Here is a 21,883-nt window from a genome sequence, read left to right as displayed (position 1 = left end):
CAGGCATCGATGGGCAAGAATTCTACAGGTGCCCTGTTAGGTGACAGTGGCGGCAGCGGAAGGCAGTTTTTTTGTAATCAAGATTCTGGGTCCAAACAAAGTCATTGATCTTGAGAATGATTTGGTCTGGAAGTCCTTTGCTTAAATCCAGCTCCACACATATTCTAGCATATGTGTGGAGACCTTTGGTTTCCCGCCAGAAATCTCCACTGATGAAACTGCCCAAGGTGTTGCCTATGGTTCTGTATACAATAGTATGCCATAAGTGGGTAGGTAAATTTGTAAGCCTGATCCACACAGGTGTCCTGGTAATGACGGCAGTTGCTGGATCAAAATCTGGGAACCAAGGGGTCAAGAAGAGCCCTGCAGTTCCCATGAACCAAGGGCCTTCTTCTAAAGCCTTTTTATAATGCTTACTGTTATCAAATAGAACAATGAAGTAGCCTTTTGAACAGAAACTGATCTTACAATGATGAGTCCAGTTAGCATGGATCCATGCATAGAGATCCTGAGATCGTGGCCACAGTCCGTTAAATCTGCAAATGATGGCTCTTTCTGCAAATTCTTGAAGTTGGGTTGCAAGATCATCATGGGTGATTTCAACAGAGGGGACTTCGTCTATTTTATCAACCAAAAAGGGCTTAGATTTATGGACTTCCGGGGGTTTGGGGTTCTCAGAGTGTACTGCATCTTTGTATGAGAAAGGAGGAGCAGAGGATGACTGTCCCGTTGCACCTCCTCTCAGACGAAGAGTTACCACCAAAGAGTTGTTCCTGGAAATACTAGAAGAAGAGAGGGGAAGAAGGTCTTTAAGTTGCTTGCCTTGAAAGAGGAGTCTCTGAAGGCATGAAGGGATCCCAATCTGCCGTTCTAGCTTCAGTTTGAGACCCAGCACCAGATCTGAAGAACTAACCCAATGCAGGATGGTTCTGCCTGAGGGCTGAGAAATTTGGATCTGAAAGGAGTCTAAGAAGAGCCTAGACCTGAGGGCAAAAATAGGGTTTCCAATGTGCTGATACCATTGCAGGGTTGGAAGTGGTATTCTCTCGTTTCGCAGCACTGTATCGAAAAGGTCAAGAGCTAACCGACCGAATGGGGGAAGAGGGGTCCAGTGGGACCCCTACTTTCAAACAGATAATCATGCAGAAGCAGAGGCAAAGTAAGAAGGAAGGAGTCAGGATTTATGGGCTTGACAATAACAAGCAGAACGGCAGGAGGAATAAGGAGAAAATACAAGGGGAAACTAACAAGCCAGACAGCACAACGGAAGGCAAAGGCACAGTGGGTGAAAGCCTGACAGGAACTAAAGACAAAATCACTTCAATAATTAAATCATCAGAAAACAAGGAGCGACAAGATGAAGAAGACAGGGAGCAAACAGATAATAGGCAAGGAAAGCCGAAAAAGGAGGGGGAGACCGGCATGAGCCCCAATAAATACTCTTCATCAAATGGGGTCTGCAAACCAAAAAAGACCAATAACCTCAGGGTAGTAATAACTGACCCAGAGATTCAGGCATATAGAGAGCACATGGCAGAACATGCTGTCATTTGCAGATTTATGGGCATCTGGCCATCTGAAAGGACTCTTTGCCATTGGCTCAGACAACAATGGAAGCTGAGGGGGGATGTTAAGCTTCATTTGGGAGCCAAGGGTTTCTTCACAGTTGTATTCTCCAACCTAGAAGACAAGGATAGAATTTTTGAGGGTGGTCCATACTTTTTGGCTTCAGGTGGTCTGTACATGCGACCATGGAAACCAAACTTCGCCCCAGAGAAAGAATCTTTCACTCAGGTCCCAGTCTGGATTCGTTTGTTCTCTCTACCAATAGATTATTGGGGACTGAATGCCTTGAAACAAATTGGTGACCAGTTGGGAACATTTATCAAGGCCTCAGAAGCAACATTACAAAAGAGATACACATCTTATGCTAGAATATGTGTTGAAATGGACGTTTTCGGGGCACTGCATGAGGGGCTCTGGCTGGAATACAGGGACGAGGACTACTTTCAGGCCATAGACTATGAGCAGATTCCCTTCCGGTGCCGCAAATGTCATGAACATGGGCATTTGATGAGAGATTGCCCTATGATTAGGAAGGAAGTAGAGACCGAAACAGCACAAGCCAACAAAGACAAAGAAACCTTCATAAAACCTAAGTCTAGACAGAGAGCTAATAGAAGGAAGAATAATAAAGGTAATACAGACAGAAACAACCACAGCAACTCTTTTGTGATCTTAGATCTTGAAACAGATTCGGAGGACAAGCACAAAACCCTAACATCAGATGCAGGGCATGATGAAAAGGAAGAACCAACCAGGGAAGGAACGGATGAAGGGGACCTCAACAATGAAGTTCAAATGCAGGAGAGAACAGAGGAAACGGAAGAAGAAACTGACATGCTCACCAGTGATGGTGGAAGTGAGGATCAAGAGTGGGAAGAGGCGCTAGCCAGGGAGGGGATGAACCTACCAATAATTGCTGAGAACTGGAAGGCCCGAGGAATAGAGAATGCACCGGAAGAAGAAATTAGGAAGGTAAACGACCTGTTCATAGCAAGGCAAAAAGTAGAACTAGAAAAGCAGAATAGGAAGTTAGGTATAGTAAAAGGCAATAGCTTCCATTCGAAAAGTCTTTTATGGAAATCATCCAGCTCAAAGCAGAAGAAAAGAAGAGGTCGTAGAACTAGTGGTGAAGTTCTACAGGAGCTAGGCATGATAATGAGAAACTCAGGGAAGATGAAGGTGCTTAGCACCTTCCCGTCCTACAAATGAAAATTAGTTAATCATGAAGATGATCTCGTGGAATGCAAGAGGGCTTAACAGCCAGGCAAAACACAGAATCTTAAAGTGGAAAATCCAGAAATACAGACCGGAAATTATGTTCTTACAAGAAACTAAATGTAGTAGCTTTAGTATCAACAGTCTATGTAGGAAGCTTGGGAGAAATTTAGAAGTTTTAGAGATTGAGAGCCAGGGACGAGAAGGAGGCCTTGCAACTATATGGGATACAAGGGAAATCCAGATTTTATCTGCTGAGGCGAACAAACACTTCATAGCGATGGATTTTCAACCCACAGGTAACTCTGGGTCTTTCCTTTGCATCAATATTTATGGTCCTCAGAAATTAGAAGATAAAATAAATTTTTTGAATTCAATAACCAGACTTATTGAAAGATATCCAAGGTCTAAGTGTATACTGGGGGGTGATTTCAATATGATAACCACCCTTCTGGAAAAAAAAGGGGGTCTTAGGAAACTTAATAGGGACGCGGAAGCCTTCACAAGTTTCATTGAAACTGTCAAAATGGTAGACATATACCCCAAGAGTGGCATGTTCACCTGGAACAACAGAAGGGGGGGAGAGAGGTTGATAGCTTCTCGCTTGGATAGATTTTTGATCTCAGAAAGCATAATAATGGATGGTATAACAGCAGAATCAGATATCCTTCCCAGTGGTGGGTCGGATCATTGGCCAATCTCGCTTATTGTTGAAGTTCAGGGTACCCCAAGGAATAAACCATTTAGATTTGAAAAATTTTGGTTAGACCACCCTAACTTCCTCAAGATGGTTGAGAAATGGTGGTCTGAACCTTTGGAGGCAAGAGGCTCCAAAATGTTTAATCTACAAAAGAAGCTGAAAGCAACTAAAGAAAAGATAAAAGAGTGGAATAAAACGGTTTTTGGAAATATTTTCCAGGAGAAAGCCATTCTAGAGAGCAAACTGGAACAGATTGATAGAGATGGAGCAGCAGGCATCCACAGTGTAGGAGCGTTTGAGCAGGAAAAAGTTCTTTCACAGCAATGGCATAGAAGATGTATACAAGAAGAGATACTCTGGAAACAGAAATCTAGAGTCCAGTGGCTAAAAGAGGGGGAGCAGAATACAAATTTTTTTCACAGGTCGGCTCTAGACCATAGAAGTGCTAACAAGATTCTTGAGTTAAAAAACAATGCATGGGAGATATTAAAGAATCACAATGACATATCTGCTCTGCTCTCGGATCACTTCAGCTCAATTGCACAGGAACTGCCTATAAACAGAGAGGAGGCCATCAAGGAACTTACAACAGCCATTCCTAAATCCATCACCTCAGATCAGAATTGGGCCCTTTGCAGGGAAATCTCTCTGGAGGAGGTGGAGGAGGCAATCAGGAGTATGCCTAACGATAAAGCACCAGGTCCAGATGGATTCACCATCAACTTCTACAAGGCTTGTTGGAACACTGTTAAGCAGGAGGTCTGGGAGGTAGTTGAGGATTCCAGATGCTCAGGAACTATTCTAAAATCCATCAACTCCACCTTTTTAGCACCCATTCCTAAGGTTGAAGAAGCAAAGACTCCTGATAAATTCATACCTATTGCCCTATGTAATGTTACCTATAAAATTATTTCAAAAGTCATAGCTAACAGACTAAAGTCGATTCTTCCTGGTATCATTTCGGAAGAGCAATCGGGCTACGTTGAGGGTAGACAAATACTAGATAACATCTTGTTAGCGTAGGAGATGATTCACTCACTTCATTCGAGAAAAGAAGCAGGAATGCTAATGCAATTAGATTTATCAAAAGCTTATGACAAAGTAAGCTGGAGATACCTTGAATCTGTTTTGGAGGCATTTGGTTTCTGCAGGGCCTGGATCAAATGGATACTTGCTCTCATCAAATCTCCAAGATATTCAATCCTTGTCAATGGTGCTCCCTCAGCTCCTTTTACTCCTTCACGGGGAATAAGACAGGGGGATCCTCTATCCCCTTTCCTATTCGTTATCCTAATGGAAGGACTAAGCAGAATCATAGCCAAGAAGAAAGCAGAAGGTTCTATAAAAGGTCTGCAACCGTTGAGATCGATACCAACCACAACACATCAACAGTTCGTGGACGATACCACGTTACACGGTACCCCCACTGTGAAGGAGGCAGTGGCTTATAGGGGTATCCTTGATCTCTTTAGTCGAGTCTCTGGCATGGAGATTAATTTTTCTAAGTCCACAATTTTCTTTTTCAACACTCATCTGGCTGTTCAAGCTCACTTGGCCCAGCTTCTTGGATTCAGGATTGGTTCCCTGCCTTCGAAATATCTTGGGGCTCCCCTGACTCTGAAACCTTGGCAGAAAACTAACCGGGAGAAGGTTCTACCCAACATGGAGAAAAAGTGCAAGCATTGGACGCACAGAGCCCTAAACCTGGCGGGTAGACTTATCTTAACCAAGGCTGTTCTGCAGGCAATTCCGCAATATTTACTTTCTATGCTTCCAGCTCCCAAGGGCATTCTGCAACAAATGAGAAACATACAGAGATCCTTTTTATGGAATGGGAATGGGGATAAGAAGAAATGGGCGTTGGTGGCATGGAATAAGCTATGCCAGCCAAAATCTATGGGGGCGCTGAACTTAGCAGATCCTTCAGTGGTCAACAGAACCTGTGGAGCTAAGATATGGTGGAAATGGATTAAAGAACCCAATTTACCTCGGGTGAGGCATTGGAAGGAAAAATACACTCCAGACTGTGATACTGAGGACCTCATAAGACTACAGGAAGTCCCGGAAGGATCGTCAATTTGGAACCATGCCAAGAATAATAGGAGCTTAGTACAGGAGCACAGCTTTTGGGAGATTTGCAATGGAAGGCTTGCCATGTTCTGGGAAGATGCATGGCAGCAGTTCCCTAAACTGCATACCCCGGAGCTATCTACCCTCAAGCGAATAAGTCAAAACGAGGGCAGATACAGAGTTAATCAATATTGGATTCAAAGCAGTAGGGATCCGATCTGGAGGGACTGGATTAATTTAAATCCTGGGAGCACAGAGGAGAACAACGAAAGCTTTAAGCAACTCAATGAGAGAATCCTCAAAAGAAAGATTCGGAAAACTGAAGAGGATGATAAGCTGAGATGGGGTTTAAAAGGTAATGGTAATTTCTCATTAAAAGAAGCTAGGGATATAATAGAAAAGGAAGAACAGGTAGAAGCCGTGCCCTGGTGCAACAAAGTTTGGGACAGCCTATTCTGGCCGAAAATCAGGACCTTCCTTTGGCTTCTAATGAGAAACAAGACTTTAACCTGGGACAACTTGTGCAAGAAAGGTTTCAGGGGACCCTCAAGATGCCCTATGTGCCTCGTCGAAGAGGAATCTATAAACCACCTGTTTAATGCTTGTGAATGGGCAAATCAGTTATGGAGCTGGATGGAAGGAATTCTCAGTAGTTTTGACCGAGATAGAGAATCCATTCACAGAACCATACTGAACTGGAAAAAAGACTTCTCCAACATACTAAGAGTCAACAACATATGGAAGTCTGTTCCAGGCTTCTTACTTTGGTCAATTTGGAAGGAACGTAACCGTAAAATATTTCAAGACGAAAACAGGAACATAGAATTCTCCAAAGACAATATATTAACTAACATTCAACAGTTAATTCAAATGAAATGCAGAGAGGAATGTAACGAGAAACCTTCAGCTCAAGACTTACGCATTTTGAAATGCTTTCGTCTGGAAGCCACCAGCAGCAACACAGCTTCGAGACATAGATCGCAACCATCCTCACAGATCGACAAATGGCAACGTCCGCCGGAAGGGGGATTGAAGCTGAATTTTGATGGGGCCTCGAGAGGCAATCCCGGCATGGCAGGAATTGGAGGTGTTTTACGTAACCAGCATGGAGAAATTCTGCATATATATTACATAGCGCTTGGGGAAAGCACAAATAATGAGATGGAATTTGCAGCGCTTGAGCATGGTTTGAGAATTTTAAAATCCCTACGAATTTGCAATGTAATTGTGGAAGGGGATTCATCATTGGTTATATCAACAACTAAGAGAATTCAAGGAGGCACTAAGGCGAACAAAGCCACAAAACACTGGTGGCTCGCCAAGGTGACGGAGAACATTGCAGAACTAATGGTTGGAATGAAAGGTTTAGTCTTTCATACGGTAAGGCGTAAGGCAAACGGGTTGGCAGGCTACCTAGCGAATTGTGGTGTGGACAATCAGGACAGGGGGTGGGACAGTTGTTGGGAGGAAGTGAACTGCCCGAACCTGAAGGCGAGATGCTTACAGTTGGCACAGCAAGATTTACACGAAACCGACCGGGCTTGACCGGCAACGGTTTCTGTTTCCGGCACCGTATACCTGGAGTTACCGGTAACAGCATGGGATTTCATCACGGGAGCTGGACGACTAGACAGATGCGGCGGTGGTCATTATGGCAAGAGAAGGCCAAATATGGAAACTATCAATATGGTTCATGCCACGAGAGATTCCGTAGAGTCCGCTTGCGAGGAAGGGACAGCTGGCTCAACCTTGATGGGAAGGAATTCAGCAACATTTATGTTAGGTCAGGGAGGAGATGTGTGATTTGTGCGGATATCTTTCGAATTAATAACGAAAGTACCTCCACTCTGCATCGGAGGGGAGAGCGCATTATGGGAAACTCCATGGAAAATAGCTATTTAACGGAGAGTCGTGGCTCTGGTTCTCTCACCTCAGTTCAAAGCACTGCGAGAGACCACCATTTTTCTGTCTGTAGAAGTGATCACAGCGATAAGATTAGAGGGTATAGTATGGAGGCGGGGAGCTGCAGGTGTTCGGCGGCCCACCATGAACTACGAACAGCGCAGAACATGTATGAGACCAGAGCAGCAGCCAGGAGCAAACGCAAGATCGCGGAACTGGAAGCTTCTGTGAAAGAGGAAGAAGCGCAGCGAACGGAGGGGATCATTGCGGAGGAGGTTGACTGGTTACATGACCCGGGCACTCCCTCCAAAAGAGCCACTCAATATGTTCGGACTAAAGCGGAGAGCTGGAGAATCAAAACTCTCCTTGCGAAAGCCCTGGACTCAAAGGACGAAGGGAAGCAGCCTTCTGGAAAGGGGAACTTCACTTCGAAGTATCAGTTAGCAAAATTTCATGAAATCCATGAATCGCTGGATCGAAGAATTTCCACAGTGCATGATGCTGTGGAAACTGTCAACAAGAAATTGACTCTGCTCATCAGGCTTCTTCGGCAAACTCTGAGCCCGGACCCCCTGGTGCAGGAGCAAAAGATGAAGGAAGCACAGGAATTCCAGTCCATGCAAGATATGCAGGCCAGAGTTGACAAGCATGTTCTAGACGTGGGCTTAGACACAGTCAGTCGAATTGGCGGTTTTCCTCGTACTGGCGGGTTTCCTTAGTTTCTTCTTTATGTATGTCTTATGTCTTCTGTCATGGCTTCGGCTTTATGCTAGTTCGTTATGTTACTCTGTTTCTGTCATGGCTTCGGCCTTATGCAAGATCGTTATGTTACTCTGTTTCTGTCCAAGTTTTGATAGTGTCGTGGCGATAAGTTACAGCTTTAAGAGTAAGCCGCCCTGCGTGGTGTGCAGCTTAGTTTTGAAAGCTCAGGGCTTGCTGTCAGCACGGGTTAAATGGTCCTTCTAAGGTTTCGTTCTGCTTCGGCAGACTTTTTTGTAACATATTTTGTTCTATAATATACATATCTGACTTACAAAAAAAAAAAAAAGAGCCTAGACCCAGTGTCAGGGCTTCTTGTGCTTCCGGGAGCAGATCTGCCATGGCGATTTTCCATCTGGGGTGTCAGACCTACAGGAACTTGGCCAATCTGTCTAATGTGAGCCCGATCTGAAGGAGACTTTTTGTTATCTGGCATCCAGAGTAGGGTTTGGTGCGGACTGTTCTGCTTATTGGGCATCATGGCGGATCTGAGTGTCTGACCACCTTTCGTGGTCCAGGTACCTGATCGAGCTCTATAAGTCAGCCCTGCAGACGCCTCTTGTACTAGATCTGGTATGAAGGGAAGATAAGTAAAGAATGGAGTTACCCTTACCGTAGATATGTTGCCTTGAGGCCTACTTGCTTCGGCTTCGTCCTCGATCAGCATTTCCTCCCACCTCACACCTGCCCCAGGGGTCTGGAAACTCCGATCTGGGCTATGCTTCTGGCCGATCTCCTTAACGTCTGTAGTCCTGTGCATGCAGGAGGCCAAGACGGTTTTTCCAAGGTCGATGGTGTGCATGCAGGAGGCCAAGACGGTTTTTCCAAGGTCGATGGGGTGTGCGGCTTTGGGGCTGATCCGGATGAGCCCAACAGTAATGAACTCGCCTTGCCCATGGCCAGATCGGGCATCGTAGCCATTAGTTGACAGAACCTTGCCCTGGACAGGTTGCGTACAGTCAATCAGACTCTGCCGAGGGTTTTCTTGGGTCCCAAGGTCCTTTGCTGGGGCTCTCTGGAAGATCGCCTTGTCCGGGGTCGTGCCTATGGGATCCGGCGAGGAGGCACAGTCAGTATCTGCGCCTGTGTGCCCCTTCCTCGTGCCGCTTCGAACCAGGGTTTCCGTCATCGCAGTCCGCCGTCTCCGCCCATATAAGCGAGTGCTTGCATTGATCCTCTGAATCCAGAGGCTGCGCATGTCCCGTTTCTTGTAACGACGGTCCCTGTAGGAGTACTGGAGGGCTTTCTCCACACGTCCTCTGGCAATGAGGATGCAGTTCTTCGCCATCATTCCATCTACTGGCTGCCTGCAGCAGGGTCGGGATGTCACTAGAAATTTTAATTATTAAACAAAATATTTTTACATTATTTATTATGAAAATTTTTAAATTAAACAAAAATAAATAATCATGTTAATTCTATAATTAATAATATTAAGTTTCAAGGATAATTAATTGAATTACTTTTATACATCAAAAAAATTCTAAATAGTTTTGATGACATGTGTGACTTATTTCATTTTATTTATTCATTTGAATCAAATTGTATTTTAACTATTCTAAAATTTCGAATTTATATTTTATTTAATTTCAATACTAAAATTAATACATCACACTAAATATTAAAATTTATAATATTTAGTTATAAATTTTATGATAATTTACAATTGTATTTATAATTTATATTAATATTTAACCATAAATTTTATAATAATTTATAATTATATTGATAAAATATATAATTTAATTATTTTTAATTATGTAAATTTAATAAAATTATGATTTTTTAAGAAATAATTTATATTTAGATGATATTTAATATGTTTATTAGAAAATTGTATTATAACTATTTAAAATATTGTGATTAGTATAGGAATTGAACACAGGGGGGTGAGGGCGAGCAGGAGGCCGACCAGGAGCCGGCAAGCAGGGGAGGAGTGAACAGGAGCGTGAGCAGGAGAGCAGGGGGCGAGCAGGAGGTTGACTTGGAGCCGGCATACAGGGGAGGAGCCGGCGTACGGGGGAGGAGTGAGCAGGAGCCCGAACAGGAGGTCGACCAGGAGCCGGTGAGCAGGAGGGCAGAGGGCGGCGAGTAGGGGGAGCAGTAAGCGGAAGGGAAGGAGCAGGCGGTCGACCAGGAGCCGGAGACCAGGGAGGAGCGAGCAGCTCAGCAAGCAGGAGGCCGTCCAGGAGCCGGCGAGCAGGGGAGGAGCACAAGCAGGAGGGTAGAGGGCGAGCAGGAGGCCGACCAGGAGCCGGCAAGCAGGGGAGGAGTGAACAGGAGCGCGAGCAGGAGGGTAGGGGGTGAGCAGGAGGTCGACTTGGAGCTGGCGTATAGGGGAGGAGCCAGCGTATGGGGGAGGAGCGAGCAGGAGCCCGAACAGGAGGTCGACCAGGAGCCGGCGAGCAGGAGGGCAGAGGGCGGTGAGCAGGGGGAGCAGTAAGCGGAAGGGAAGGAGCACAGGGGCACGTCCCTTGGATTTCTGTGCAAGCTGCGTTGCAGAGGGCGAGCAGGAGGTCGACCAGGAGCGGCGAGCAGGGGAGGAGCAAGCAGGAGCGTGAGCAGGAGGGCGAACAGGAGCGGCGAGCAGGGGTTGTGTGCAGGAGGGCGTGCAAGGGAGGAGCGCAGTAGCGGAAGGTGGTTTTCTCCTGAGTCGAGCGGCATGAGGCAACAGAGGGGTTTTTCATCCTGATCGCTTCTTCTTCTGGTCTTTCAGTTTTCTCTAAGCGGGGGCGAGGTGGCTACCCTTGCCGCCTCTACCCCCGGTGTCACCTCTGCGCCGGTGGGTCTTATCCTTCTCGCCGGTTGTTAGGTTTGTTCTGGCCACGACATATCCTTTGGAGCGTTGAGGGAATAGCGGTGCTTCTGCCCTGTTTCGTGCCGCTTCTATGGATGTCTCAGTTGGTCTTTTCTGCAGGCAGTTGCGGATGATTGCGGCAGCGTTCTTCCTCTGTTTCTCGTCTGTTTCGGGTGGAGAGTTTGAGGGGGCGGGGAAGGAGTGGCTTCTTTTGCTGCTCTCTTCCTCATTTCGTGCCTCTCCTTCCTTATTGGGCGGACAGATCATGTTGCTCTTTCTTCAGATGCTTGACTGCTTGGTTTTTTGGTGCCTCTTCTGCACCTTATAGATGGGTTGCCTTGTCTGGGGGCAATATTGGCCTTTCGGGGCGTTATTTGGGATCTGTTTTAGCAGATTTGCATGTGGCTTGGTCCACGTTTCCGCATATGCTTCTGGCATTTGCTCTATGCTATCTTCTTATATGAATGTTTCTGCTTATGCTTCTTGCATTTGCTCTATGTAATCTTCTTATATGAATATATTACGCTTTTTCTTCGGAAAAGAAAAACTATTTAAAATATTCAATTACATTAACAAATTCTACTTTATATATGTGTAAAATATTTAACTTCAAAAATGATATTTTAAATATAGTATTTTTTTTAAATAATAGATTATTAATTTAATTTTTATGTTTTTTAAAAAGTTAATTAATTTAATTGTTTTTTAATTTTTAAATTATAGTAAAATTATATATTTAATGTTAATATGAAACTTGTCCTGATGATGAACCACACTGACAACACTGGTTGGTTCAAAACGCGTCGACAAAAGTTTAGTTTTTCTATATGATTTTCGCGGAATATTCTTCAAAAAATTAAATAAAAATTTTCAATTATTTTATTTATCTACATATTAATAAAAAATAATAATCAAAATCATTTAATTCTTAAAAATATTTGAAAATCCATATGACTTACACCCACCCATCCATAGTGAGAATTGAATTTATACCCATCAAGTTTAAAACTAATAACTTCTTTGCAAATAATACTTTAAATAAATACCTTTATTATCATTAGCTACTCTACACCTCATAAACTTATAAATTTTCAATTATAATATAACTTGATTTTATTCTATTTTTATCTAATTTATTATCACTCTTTTATATGATAAACCATTTCAACTTTAAAATTCACTACTCATCATCATACATACTACTATTCATGTCATCATACATATTAAAAATACAATTAATAAATCAGCCAATTAATAAAAAAATAATAAATCAATCCATTAATAAAAAAAACGATTTAACTAAATACATGTGGAAACGAATAGCGTTTCATATCCCTCTTCCATGTATCATATCTTCCATATCTTTAAATAAATACAAAATGTATGATATGCTCATAACACTGATGCCAAAACTTTAAAATATAAAACATTGATGGCTTTTAGCCACTACATTACTTTGGATCCCAATGCAATATGGAACGATCCACTTCACTTTTGACGGGATATAAATAGAAGATATTAAAATATTTCAAATATTTACGTTGATCAATACAAAACATTTATGGCTATTTAACATCTACCTTAGTCTGGTGGGAAATCCAATGCGCATAGAACACTAATTTATCTTCACTTTGACTGGACATGAATGTAATATAATTGTGAAAGAATCATATTATTTGTCTTTGACTCGGCATGAATGTAATATCATCGAGGACGAATCAAATTATTTTTCTTTGACTGGAGGTGAATAGAAGGTACTTAGAGAAATCGCAGTAGTAATTAATGAATACATTTTTATATATATTTTCCTATGAAATCACAGTAGCAGTTAATGGATACATTTTTATATATTTTTTCCTATGGTTTCATTTGTTTTTATTTCACATTTTTAACATTAAGAAATGCGATACATTGAAGAAAACCATTGCGTGTAAATTTTCAGTGTATGGATTGGTTGAACCGAAAATTTTGAGAAAGGATTGGATTTTCTGGGCCAAGCAACTTACCCATCCCACTATACCCGATCTAGAAAGCACCACTGAAAAGCATGCAATTAGTAAGAGAATGAGTCATAACTGTCACTGTTTAAAACTTCTTATTTCCACTAGATAATATCTTATAGAAACTTGGACTCTGAGTCATAAGGACATAATACAGAGCTCCTACATAACATTTATATTGTTAGAAATTGGCTTCTACAGCTCTAAAAATGGGAACCCGCTCTTTTCGACCAAAACCGCAGATGAAACGCAGCATCTTGAAGATAAGCATCAAACGTATATTTAAAGAAAACAGTAACATATCTCAATAATAGGGGATTGTGATTCCCGTCAAATGTACTGAAGACGAAAAAGCTATATATTAACATTTTAATGTTATGGAGGGATGTCATTTATAGCGATACTGGAAAAGGTTAAATTCATGTCTCTGTGGACCGGAGAGGAAGGGAGATGAAGGTGGATAAATCAAGCTGACAGCAGTAGTTGCAGATGCTCCCACGCCACAATTAAAAGGTGGCATAATTTTGCCAATAATATTCGAAACGCAGGGAGCGTAGGTTTAGTTTAGAGTTTGCTAAAAAAGTCGGCAAAAACAAAGTTTTGGATAGGATTAGGGTTTTCGATTAGGGTTTCCATAGCAGTCAGATGCTCGTGATAGTACATTTTCCACAAAGCGTCGCAAGTATTTTTCTTGACATAAAGTGCGTATACTCCATAAGTACTCTAATAAATGCAGCAAAGCTCGAACATAAACGTTGCGTTCTGAAATTTTATTTTTGTACCTGACGCACACCAACCGTCTGACGCTGCGTCGTGGGTCTCCTTTGACTGTTGGAATTTACAATAATGGCAATCGCTATTGTTTGTAATTTTCAGCGAAAAAAGTCAAAAATGATCCATGATACTTGGACTCTACTGAACTCTGCTGTAAAGTGACGGCTATGGCAGCGTAGTGAAGGCCTTACCAAATCACCGTGGTCGTTGTCAGTAGTTAAAAGGTCCAACTTTGTGATGGCCCATAGTGCTCATGTGTACATTTTTTTATAAACCCTAACAATTCGTACTCCGCAGTTTCGTTACTGCAAAGCAAAATGGGGCCCAGACTCCCGTCATCATCCTTGAGTGGTCAAGGACTCGACATCTCCTGAGGGTTTCCTTCACCATATAGAACATCTTTGGCACTTGTTCTGCATGATTTCTATTTATGGGCCAGGAGAGAGGCATAGCAGATTACATATTTGTTTGATAAATTCCCAATTTTCAGAGGGCTTCTGCATCACCTGTCTAGTGTAAATTAATCTCTGAATTTGTGTGTCTGCAATGTCTTCCTGCAGTATAAAAGGTAAAGAGTGGAGAGCAGGTGAAACCAGTTTCGAGCACGACCAGGATGTCCTCATGCCGGGCTTCAGATTCCATCCTACAGAAGAAGAACTGGTGGAGTTTTATCTGCGCAGAAAAGTGGAAGGGAAGCACTTCAATATTGAGCTTATTACATCCATCGATCTCTATCGATACGACCCCTGGGAGCTTCCAGGTTCCATATAGATATAGGCCCTATACTTTTGTTTGATTCATTCATATAAAATTTTAAATTTTTCTTCACTTTTAGAGCATGAATGAATGAGGCTGTGGCATTCTTTTAACCTCAGTTGTATTTTGAACTTCACAGCTTTGGCTTCCATTGGAGAGAAAGAGTGGTTCTTTTATGTAAAACGAGATAGAAAGTATAGGAATGGAGATCGGCCGAACAGAGTTACAAAATCTGGGTATTGGAAAGCTACAGGCGCCGATCGGATGATTCTCAAGGAATTCTCTGGTTGCATTGGCTCGAAGAAAACGCTGGTATTTTATAAAGGGAAAGCACCGAAGGGCAAAAGGACGGGCTGGATCATGAACGAATATAGACTGCCACGACCCCAAAGTCAAAGAATTGAGAAGGTATTTATTCTAATTACCATAGTCGTTTAATCTATTTGCTCGGGGGTATTTTCGGCTAACAGAATAAATGTGCGGGCAGAGCTTGAGCTGATCTCGTACTTTTCTTCATTTATCTGCATGTACAACCAAGAAGCTCCTACAACCTGGATTCAAATTTTAGATACTTGACTGTATAACATTGATTTTGCATTTATGAAGTTCTCGAAGGATCCAATTTCACTTAATATTCAGAAAAAACTAAAATTCAAATAAATTAATTTATTACTTATAATTAGCATATATATGTATAAATGAATTATCTTACCATTAAATTCATAAAACGTTTAGTCGAAAAGATCAAATTTACCAATTTCTTTAGTGACAAAAATATGCACATAAAAATTATATCACAAAACTTCTTGTAGAAAACCGGATAAAACTAAAATGAACATATATCCATTTTTAAAAATCTGATAAATCTAAAATGAAGATACATCTATTTTAAAAAATCTGATAAACCTAAAATGAACATATATCTATGCTAATAGTTCTATAATTTGATAATTTACACCTACAATAAATTTCATGTCTAAATATATAAATATGAATCATTAAACGTTTAGTAGGAAAGTTCAAATTTATCAATTTCTTTACTGACAAAAATATGCACATAAAAATTACATCACAAAAATTATTTTAAAAAGTCTCATAAACCTAAAATAAACACACATCTATGCTAATATTTCTATGATTTAATAATTATGATATACAATAAATTTCAGATGTAAACAGCCAAATGTTCCTGGTTGCATACATCAAAGAAATCGCAATTTGTTACTATTGCACAAAAATGGCAATTACATTAAATTTATGAAGTATTCAAAGATTATAAACCCTTATGTTAACATATTCTCAGATAAATTTGTGTTTATTTTAAAAAGTAATGAAAGGAAATAAAATTCTGTCGATATTTGAAATTCGATATATTATTTAAGAATTTATAAAGGAATGAGAAACTGGTGTAAACCTGTTTGATGAATTAGTGAAAAACAGTGATAATAAAGGCATGACCTATAGTTATGAACATATGTTGGTCTGACTAACTTAATCTATTTTTGGCAGAGTGAACTCTCCCTTTGCCGTGTCTACGAAAGGTCAGGGGGATCCGAAGATGGACGCCAGCGAGCGAAGCAACGTCATAAGAGAACTGAAAATCAGGAAAATAATGAAATGTACCAGTGTCAAACCTACCAGACATGCAGCAATCTTCCAAGAACATATTGTAATGTCGAGATCAAAGAAGCCGGTAAAGGTGAAATAGTTAAGCTCCAAGAAATACTCACCGGTTCAAAAGCAATGCCCAAATCAGTAATGGAGGAGAAAAGATTCGGAGATTACATGGAGCCCGCAGTAACAGTCCCGATGGAGTACAAAGTACCAGATCAGTCAGAGAACATTCCAGAACGCATTTACACCGACGACAGAAATGTTTGGAGTACACCTTGTGGACCTGTTGTTATAAATGAAGACCATGAACTATCTTTGACTACATGCTTTATGTGTCCGAGAGCACCAGATCAACTGGCCATGGCCGAAGATCTGTATAATATTACTCCATCTAACCTAGTTCTTACCAACGCTTTAACATATGGGACCTGTTTGCCAACTTACTCGGACAAGCTATGGGAGTGGAACGCTGAGAGAAACAATGGCAATGGTGCATTCTACTGATTAATTCGTAATAATCACTCCGTTTGGTATGTAGCACAGCTTTTATATAATTTAAGTAGGTTCACAAACAGCAGTTATCAGCTGAGTTTATGCAGTTGGCCACTCCAATTCTTTTCATGGTAAATGTATGGGAAGACCGAGCATCAAATCGTGCCGATTGCATGCTATTGTTTTCCATAGTCATGATTTAGTATTTACATTATTTATCCTGCCATGGGCTTGGCAACGGTGTTAGTCAATCCCAATGAAATGAAAGTATTGGGTAATGTTATGAAATAGAATTTGTTTGAATTTTAATGGAGTTTATGCAATAGAATATTTCTGTAATTCATCATAACCTGTTTTGCACAAGATAAGTTGTAACAGATTAAACTGGGAGTAGTTTGAGGAATGGTTTTTGCACGAGTCACGGTTGCAGCAGAGTGAACGGTGAGTAGTTTGAGGACGTTGGCGCAAATATTTTCTTACCAAGGAAATTTGAGACGGTCAGTATCTTGACAAATGCTTCAATAGCCTTGTGCAAACAGAGAAATGTGAGTCGTGCACACTAAAATGCAACTTGGGTAGGTACATCTCTGAAGTCAGTGCCCAGTTGGGATTGATTGAATGAAATGCTAAATCCAGAATGTTTGAGCCGTAGAAATAAAAAATAAGTGAATATAAATTGTCATAATCGAACAGCAATATGGAGAGGTATGCATTTCATATTTAAAGATCATTACTTGTCTAACTAGATCCCAAAAAAAATTTGTAATGTATAAGGAAAGATATCTCCAGATGCTCCCTGGAAATTTTGCCTTCTCCCCGGACAGATGTCCGCTCTTTTGTATACAGATCTGTTTATATTGAATATAATATATTCTTCTGAAAAAAAATACAATTCCTTAATGGGATAAAGAAGATCTTGAATAATTTTAGCTAACCATTTCCAATCTGACCGGACTGGATACCTGTCTGACTATATTTAAATCTGTGAACTTCTGATACGAATGGGTAGGAAATATGACTTACATTCGACGGTGAATGCGAATGTTATCCATCGATTTATGCACTACAGTTGGTCCTTTCAATGTTCCATTTATATTTGAATATCTAGTGGGAATTGTCATGGTCCTTAATAAATTTTCTTTGTATGCATATAAAGATATAAAGACATTAGACTGTGATTTTAGGTTGGAAATTAGGAAAATTTCAATATTATAACAATTATTTGTCATATTAGATATCATTTTTGGGATTTCCATGAGAAGTAGTCGTAACTCACTAATTTCTCATGATGCATCGGTGATGCTCACACGGGTGAAAAAGTGGGATTGAAACTAGTGAAATGAATCACATAGCATCAATCATCACTTCCGGGTCTTGCACCCGATAACCGGGACTTCCCATGAGGTCACCCATCCCAGATCTCCTCTAGGTCAAGTGCGCTTAACTGTGGAGTTCTTCCCACAATCAAGCCCACTTAGCTTGCTACCCCACTTGCAAAACCTTAGCAAGTATTGTTCCTCATGAACCATTCAAGTAGAGATCCCTTCACTCTTTTTGAATTTAAGTATGGGGGTTTACGCAGTGCATTATATTAGATATCATTTTTGGGATTCAACTGCGTTAAGTAAGTCATTCACGTATGACCATTTCCATGAGAAGTAGTCGTAACTGACTAATTTCTCATGATTTTTGAATAGTTCACTTAGCACTCATTGCATCGGGTGATGTGATGCTCACAGGGGTGAAGAAGTGGGATTGAAACTAGTGAAATGAATCACATAGCATCAATCATCACTTCCGGGTCTTGCACCCGGTAACCAGGACTTCCCACGAAGTCACCCATCCCAGATCTCCTATGGCTCAAGTGCGCTTAACTGTGGAGTTCTTCCCACAATCAAGCCCACTTAGCTTGCTACCCCATTTGCGAAACCTTAGCAAGTATTGTGCCTCATGAACCATTCAAGTAGAGATCCCTTCACTCTTTTTGAATTTAAGTATGGGGGTTTACGCAGTGCATTATATTAGATATCGTTTTTGGGATTCAACTGCGTTAAGTAAGTCATTCACGTATGACCATTTCCATGAGAAGCAGTTGTAATTGACTAATTTCTCATGATTTTTGAATAGTTCACTTAGCACTCATTGCATGGGGTGATGCTCACAGGGGTGAAGAAGTGGGATTGAAACTAGTGAAATGAATCACATAGCATCAATCATCACTTCCGGGTCTTGCACCCGGTAACCAGGACTTCCCACGAGGTCACCCATCCCAGATCTCCTCTGGCTCAAGTGCGCTTAACTGTGGAGTTCTTCCCACAATCAAGCCCACTTAGCTTGCTACCCCATTTGCAAAACCTTAGCAAGTATTGTGCCTCATGAACCATTCAAGTAGAGATCCCTTCACTCTTTTTGAATTTAAGTATGGGGGTTTACGCAGTGCATTAAAGACATTAGACTGTGATATAAAGACATTAGAGTGCGATATAAAGACATTAGAGTGCGATTTTAGGTGGGAAACTAGGAAACTAGGAAAAAAAAAAATATTTGTCGTTTTTAAACAAGTTTCCCTGTATGCATATATAGATATAAAGACATTAGAGTGCGATTTTAGGTGGGAAACTAGGAATAATCCAATGTTATAACAATTACTTAGTCAATCAATCACATTCAAAAATAAAACAATGCACCAATGGCATAAAGTTTGAATACAGGATTTTAAGTGGTAAGGGATTTTACGTGGTAACAGATTAGAATTATTAATCTATATTTTTTTAAATAATTTTTTTATCAATTATAAAATTACATTTTGTATATACACATCAAGGTTTGTGTATTCAATTGAGTCCAAATGACTCAAGATGTGATCAACAAGATCCCAAAAAAAAAGTCAACATTACATTGCATTGCAAAAATTTGTAAAGAAAAACCTTCATTTCTTAATATTGTTTCAAAAAGGAGAATGAAAAATTATCATGAAAAAGATTATATATAGAGTATTAATTAAGTTCTTCTGTAGTAGGTTTGAACATGTCTAAGTAGAAAATGTCATCTCCTCTCTCTTAAATCTATGTTACTTCTTTTAAGAGACTATTGGATTTGGAATTCCCCTCCCTATAGATGTGTGAACTAGTAAAATTGTCAAAAAAAAAAAAAATCAACCTCAATAATTACTCTCAAATTAGTTCTAGTAAAATATTTCTACATCGTTGTGCTCCATTGATTCAATTTGTCACTTGAAGATGATCACATTATTTTCTTATGCAAAAAGCATCAAGAATTTGCAAGCCAAAAGTTCCACACTATTATTTGTCCCTTTACCATATCACATTTTAACTTGAAAGAAGTGGTTCATAGAGAGATGAAGGACAAATCCTCACCCATTATGCTTTTTTTCCTCTTATGAAACCCCATCAAAGCACACATATGGAATTAACATATTGGGTTCTTCTGCAATGATGTAACAAGGGAGAGGTGCACCATTGCATTGAGGAAGGTGTGAGGAAATAGCTAGCCCTTTAGGAGCAACAAAAACAGTTAAATAGGACATATCCTAAAAAATAGGCTTATTTTTTGTCAGAAAAATCCCCCAACAAATGAATAATCGAAAAGCTCTAAAGGCTTTGGTACATGGTGAAGAAATCCATCTTTTCCAAGAGTCTTCTACATTTATACCATTCTAGTCACATTCCTATCCTAAAGTCGTTTACCAAGAATTCAAAACTTGTAGAAGAAAAGGGAAATTAATACAAAGATGTGTAGAAGGTTCCCTATTCATTTTGCATAGTGCACACAAACCTAGACCTACCTTGTATCCTTCTTTTATAACATCCCATGTGGGAGCTTTGATCCATAATAAACACCACATAAAAATCCAAGATTTTGTGGGGCATTTACAATGCCTTGTCTTCCACAAATATTTGGGATCTTCAAGTGCTAGGACCATATGAATATGAATATACCCCATCTTAGTAGTACAAAATCCAAAAGGGGTTGAGGTTTATATTAGTTCATCCTCCTTGTCTAACAAACTGATATGACCTTCTATAAGAGCTCTTAAATAGACATTCAAGACTTCTATAAAATCACCCTCTATACTTAAATCAATTGTTTACTTCTAGCACTGAGAACATAATGTAGAGGTTGTAGGATTATCTAAATTAGAGATATTAGAAACCCCATTACCATGGAGGAAGTCAATGAGGGTTTACAGGAGAAGGTGTCTTTCTCTATAGTCCAGTCAATGATCAACACCTATCCTCACCCTGCTACCATTTACAACACACCATTGGAGACTTGTGCTAATAAGGTCAAAGGAGTTTAGGATTGCTATCCAAGAAACTAAAATGTCTGATCACAGCTTATCATGTCTTCTTGTTTATCCTCAAGAGAACTTGGAGCAATGTACTTCTAAAATGCAACCATGGTCTACACACTTCCAATAGAAAGGAGCCGCCAAACACATTTTGTTGCTAGAGATTTAGAGAAAAGAATATTAATATTTAAACCCTAACCTCCCAGAAGTTTTTGTGAAGTAATGTGATCCCACCATACCCAAGGAAGAACCATATGTTCTTGATGGCCTACCCAAAAAAATTTGAAACAAAATTTTCTATCCTTTCCAAGCCAATGACATCTAGTGGAGTGCAATAGTTTCAAGTACATATTTTACTAATATCAGTCTACCTGACATGGATAACCATATGTGATCGAGGAGGATCCTAAAATGTTAAAATTTCAAAGTCTTCATAGCGTAGCAGAAGTAATCGCAAATCAAATATCTCGTCGTTCTAAATCCAACAACGTGAATGACAGCTCAATCTGACATTGTATGAGAAAGTTATCACCTGCTGAATTTTTTGTGAAACAACTAAAATTTTGGGAGGCACGACCCACACGAGGACATGTGGTGGTGAAGTTAGCATTACGGATGCTCGCATCATCAGTATTGATGAGTATGTCAACATGATGACTTGGAGGTAAGTTCGACAGGGGGGCCAATCAAGATACGACACATTAGGTCACATAAGCAACCCAGTCAACGAATGACTGAGGAGTACGAACGAATCAGAATGTGCCATGTGGCACCCAGTCAGCTACTATCGGTTTTTCTCAACGAGGAAACATTTTTCACCAGTAGGATCATTCGCAGTGATAAAATTTTCATCTACTTAGTTTGTTGAGTGGCCTCCAAAATCGACGACGAGAAAAATGCCTGTTCGATCCAGTTTCAATTAAAAT

The 21,883-nt window shown here is 40.5% G+C and overlaps 1 protein-coding gene across 1 annotated transcript; it reads left to right on the top strand.

Annotated features, from left to right (window-relative positions):
• Window positions 1-14,263: 14,263 nt before the first annotated feature.
• LOC149185459 (uncharacterized) lies at window positions 14,264-16,791 on the top strand. Its single transcript, XM_089419105.1, has 3 exons — window positions 14,264-14,543; window positions 14,679-14,947; window positions 16,049-16,791. Exons 1-3 carry the CDS (start codon window positions 14,330-14,332, stop codon window positions 16,655-16,657), a joined length of 1,092 nt encoding a protein of 363 aa, XP_089275231.1. The 5' UTR covers window positions 14,264-14,329; the 3' UTR covers window positions 16,658-16,791.
• The last annotated feature ends 5,092 nt before the right edge of the window (window positions 16,792-21,883 follow it).

Source organism: Pinus tabuliformis, chromosome 3_2 (genome assembly GCF_031772625.1).
Source record: "Pinus tabuliformis cultivar Carrire ecotype Pingquan chromosome 3_2, CPIR1, whole genome shotgun sequence".
NCBI classification, from domain to species: domain Eukaryota; kingdom Viridiplantae; phylum Streptophyta; class Pinopsida; order Pinales; family Pinaceae; genus Pinus; species Pinus tabuliformis.
The sequence above is the reverse complement of the archived record's forward strand: the minus strand, read 5'-3'. Positions and strand labels throughout refer to the sequence as shown.